We start from the raw sequence: 5,305 nt of genomic DNA on the forward strand, positions 1-5,305 counted from the left end.
TATATATATATATCACACCTTATCAAAAGATTTTTGAAAATCTAAATACATCAAGTCCATATAACTTCTTTCATCTAGATAACAACATCCTCTAAAAAGGTATAACAGAGTAGCAAGGCAAGATTCCCCTTTAATCAATCCACATGGGTCTTCATTTATTTATGATATATTTCACTAAATGATTTTGTAAAACTTTTTTCACTTTCTCTTTATAACTTTTCCCACTGCAGAAATAAGACTAACTGGTCTATATTTCATAGGGAAACTCTTAACGCCCTCTTTAAAAATAGGAGTAAAATAAGCAACTCTCCAAATCTCAGGCATCTATCCACTGTCTAATGACCTACTAAAAATTAAAGAGAATGTCACTTTCTTGACCTCTGACTTCCTAACAAAAACCTTGCATGATGTGGGTGCTTTATTCAATTTTAATTTCAAAGAGCTTATCATTGTCAAAGTCCTAAAGGAATTCACAGGGTACATTTGACAGTGTTAATTGGTTCAAATTGTAATATGGAGTACACTGGACAGTGTCAGTTGGTTTAACTTGTAATATGGAGTACATTTGACAGTGTTAATTGGTTCAAATTGTAATATGGAGTACACTGGACAGTGTCAGTTGGTTTAACTTGTAATATGGAGTACACTGGACAGTATTAGTTGGTTTAAATTGTGATATGGAGTACACTGGACAGTGTCAGTTGGTTTAACTTGTAATATGGAGTACACTGGACAGTATTAGTTGATTTAAATTGTGATACAGGGTACACTAGATAATGGTATGTGGCTTAATAAGATTCAGGGTACACTACACAGTGTAAGTTGGTTAAAACTGATATACAGGGTACACTAGACAATGTAAGTTGGTTAAAACTGATATACAGGGTACACTAGACAATGTTAGTTGGTATAAAATAAGATTATTTCCCACTATTTTTCAAGATTCTCTCATCTCATAATTATATTTAGTTTAAATAATTACCTGTGACCATTTTATGATTACTACTTTTCCTCACAGTTAAAATTTACATATATGCTAACTTTACTAATTAACCCTAACCATACTAAGCATAACATATAACAGCTAAACTATACTTTGAAACCCATAAGGTTAAGGCTAATCTGAGATGCTAATGTTATACTTTGAAAACCACAACACTATCATTATAGAAGAGTTATATTACATAATTCTCTGTGCAATTTTAAAAGTTTTATCATATATGAGAATGGAAAAAAAATGCTGGATTCTTACCCTCATAAACACTGTTTTCCTCTGGGTTGGGAAGCTTGCCATGGGAGGGATACTGTCTATAGTGGCGAGCCAATCCTCCTTGACCAATGTAAGCTTTATCACAACTGCTACACTTGTGGGTCCTAGGGCGAACAGTATTTACACCTGCAATAAAAAATACAACAGTTTTACCAGTATATTACTTCCTACAAGTACTGGGTGCAGCAAAAAAAAGAGAGGCAAGTCTTTAATGGACAATCATTATCTGGATGGTAACTGTAAATGTGTTGGATACCAATTTTGTCCTCAGGCAAAGTTACTTCTCTACTGAAAATGTAAATTAATTGATTGATTTGCTTGAAAATGTGATGTGTGCCTTTCCAGATTTGTTAGAAAGATCATAGGTTACACATTGCTTGGGGTAATGGTCTTTATGATTGTTTAGAGACTGAAGTGACCTTAAGGGTTAACTGATTTACTGTCATCTTGCTTACAACATTAGAAAGATGAGCAAAACTCTGGATGTCCAAGTTTCTACTTTGAAAAGAATGCTTCTCTGTTAGAAGATTTAATATTTGTTGCTCATTTAAATCTTTTAAAACTTAAAAGGTCCAGAGTTTACATTTAATTTGGCTTGGTTGGAAAAGTGACCTTGACCCAACTGAAGATTACATTACCAGTTGTAGCTTGTTATTATACTCTGCCTCAGTCATATCCCACTGTACACGTGTTCCTGATAATACAATTTCTACCACAACATTATACATTTTAATACCAAGTCATTTTGTGAGACCAATATTTGACATTTATTTCAGACATTTTAAATTATTTTTAGCTTTAACTGTAAAAAAAAACAAAAAAACTTCCTTAAGTTACACACAAACACCAGAAATAAGGCTATTGTCTTAATACATATGCATGTTTTGAGACTTATGTTTAGTTCATAAAACTCTGCCTTTGATATAAAAATATTGAAATTTAACTCAGTATACTTGTACCACACTTTTTGTATCATATACATGTTATATAATAGCAGTGTGTTGTTGAGCAATATATTTTGAACAGTGTAACAAATTACTTAAAAAAATGGAGCCAACTCATAGTTGAAAAAATTAAAACCTCAATTCTTTTAAGTAGTTTTGGTAAATATTTACCATCTTACAAGTTAGTTATTGAACAATTCCTCACAAAACATTCATTTTACCAATAACTATATTTTTATTTGATTCAGCTTTTTTAATAGCATGATATATTTTCAAAAAATGATGTTTTTATGCAACCATGCAACTGTACATAATATTACCTGGTGGTAAATATTTTGGTCCCTGATGCATGTTTTCAGACTCTTCATCACTCATTTGAAAATCTGAATAGCCACCATCAGTATCATCATGAGGATCTTCATTAAAATCTAAGTGATGTATTCTTTTGTAGTCTTGGACCATGTACGATGGAGGTTTTGATATACGTCCAGACCTTGTACGTGGACGGTGTTTTTTCTTTAGTTCCTTCTCTTCCTGACTAATTTCTTGGCCATGTGTTTCATCATCAGGTTCATCTTGGGTTACCTTTTTAACACTCCATATTTTTCTTGGTCTACCCCTCCCTCTCTTTATTCCTCCTCTGATAGAACCATCTTTTTTGCTACTGCTCTTAGTCTGTAGCTCTGATGGGTAAATAACACGATATATAATACGAGTGTTTGTGGCTGGATTATAAAGAACTGAGCTACTACCACTCTCTGAAGATTTGGAAATTTGTTGTTGCTGCAGCACATGAGCAATCTGTTGTAACTGTTCTTGTGTTAGTACCTGAGTTGAATGATAGGTGTTTCCCTGTTGTATTATCTGGATCGGATTTTCGCTCGAACCTAAAGGTGCAGTTTTTGACTTTGGTTGTAAGGATGCTTGGGCAGCTGTTTGATTTAGCCCCTGTACAATTTTTACACTAGGATTTAACGACTGGCAAGAATCAAGTTTTGAAGCAACAGTTAATTTCTGAACATTTGGTTTTGTTGTTACTGAAGGCCTAATGGCCAAGGACATTGTATTAGCTGTCGATCCAACAACAGTCTGTGCATTATCTGAAGTATCGACCACATATACATCTTTGGAAAAATTATTACTACTGTCTGTCACAGTCACAGGTACTGTCAAGGTACCAGTATGATTGACTATTAAACCTGATGTCCCATTCAAAGTGCTGGGGACTGCTCGATTTTGACTGCAGCTATGAATTGCATTTGAGATGGCATTAGTAGCTTGTAAGGGTAAGATTACATGACCAGCTAATTGTTGAATAGCTGTTACTGTTGGCAAAGCTAAACTTTGCACATTCTGCAAACCTCCAGAAACAGGAAAACTCTGAATCTGCTTTAAGCCAACATCTGGCAAAGTTGCTTGTGTGACAGAGAGACTTAAAGGTTGTGCCGAACTGTGTGGAACCACTGATATAGTCTGTGAATTTCCTGACAAACTCTGAGTTACAACAGAGAAAGCCTCTGAAGTTGAGACTGGTAGAGGTAAGCTAGTTGTTCCTGATATTGTACTGATAAGTCTACTGTTGGCACTGCATGTAGAAAAAATGGAACTTGCAGGCACTGTTGTAAATGACACATCACACAAGGATTCTGTGGTTTGATTTTCTGATAACCCTTGTGCAATAACAGATACACCATCAGGAAGTTGACTAACCAAAGAAGAACTTTCTGACAGACCAGGTGCTACAAAAGAAATATTATCAGTAAGTCCATCAGTCACATCAGGAATTGCTACAATGAAACTCTGCAGATCATAAGGCTGAACGTTATGATTGTTTGTACTTAGAAAATCACCACTGCTGATCAATCTCATTCCAGTGGTCCCATCAACTGCTACTATTTGGTTAACAAGATCTGAACATACGGAATTCACATTTTGAATTTCACTTCCAAGTGGCAATGCTGTTATTTCTAAACTCGGACTAGTTTCTTTTTTGTCATTAATAGTACTATTGCAACTGTTAACATCTTGTCTATTGATTAGCCCTACATTATCAGTCACGTTGGGTATACTAATACCATTTTCAACATTTTGTGGATTAACACGATTAAGGTCAACGTTAGAAGAGTCTCTAACAGTAACACTAACAGAGAGTTCATCATTTCCCGAAAATTGATTATGTACGTCTGCAATACCAACAGCATTTTGTACATTTTCATATGTTACGGTAATTTGTTCAAGTTCTTCAGACGCTTCTTGAAAAGCTTGTTGTAGAATGTCAGCTGTACTAACCTCAACGGAAGGTTGAACTTGGTTACTCAAGCCATCACTTTCTAGCGTAGCATTAATATTAGAGCTGGCACAACTCGAACTTCCTCCACACGCCGCTGCAACACTTCTACTAAGCACGAGGGTGTTATGTGCATGGTTGTGAGTATCATCATCCGCCATCTTGAATAGCGAATATTGGTCATTGGCAAATCAAATATATTTTTTTATTAAGTGCGAAATATCTACCTCTTCTATAGTATAAATTTTTTGTGCCACATTACAATAAAAAATATACCGTTAAACTACAGTACTCGTTTTTCCAAACATTTATAAGATACTTCTCTACACGTCATCATGTATAAACTCGACGACAAACAAAGAAACTCTCGAAGAAGAAAGTGTCATGGTTGAGAAACTTACTACTAGACGTCGTTGAACTCCTCTTGCAGTTAATAAAATAAAATATGTATAGTAAAGACTTCATTAATGCTTTAAAACGTATATAACATTTTATTTCTTTAATACTGAGCTAAACTATATTAATAAGAACAAAAGTAAAATTACTTTACTCATTTGAACTTTTAGTTTGCTTATATTATTTTGAAAAATTCTAAATTATTAAACTGTTTCAGCATTCACACCAAACGTATAAATGTACTTGTAATTTATCTTTATATATATAACAAAGAGGATATATTATATTGCCCAGATGATCTTCGGTGGTCCGGAGTGCGGGCTTCAAACCCGTAGCTGATTGACGTCAGAGTAGTTCAATTCTACCTTCTGGGCGACTTGCATACTTACTCTTTAAGTATAAACGTTA

General features: G+C 34.4%; 1 protein-coding gene across 1 annotated transcript in view; it reads right to left on the reverse strand.

Annotated features, from left to right (window-relative positions):
- LOC106469767 overlaps positions 1-4,869 on the reverse strand; it is a 25,282-nt gene extending 20,413 nt beyond the window's left edge. Inside the window, exons 1-2 of the mRNA XM_022398321.1 lie at positions 2,535-4,869; positions 1,253-1,396 (exon numbers count right to left, since the gene is read on the reverse strand). Coding sequence (XP_022254029.1) covers positions 1,253-1,396; positions 2,535-4,662 — 2,272 coding nt within the window. The 5' untranslated portion in view covers positions 4,663-4,869. The remainder of the gene's footprint in view (positions 1-1,252; positions 1,397-2,534) is intronic.
- Between the last annotated feature and the right edge of the window lie 436 nt (positions 4,870-5,305).

This window comes from Limulus polyphemus, unplaced genomic scaffold (genome assembly GCF_000517525.1).
Source record: "Limulus polyphemus unplaced genomic scaffold, Limulus_polyphemus-2.1.2 Scaffold3648, whole genome shotgun sequence".
In the NCBI taxonomy this organism is placed as follows: Eukaryota; Metazoa; Arthropoda; class Merostomata; order Xiphosura; family Limulidae; genus Limulus; species Limulus polyphemus.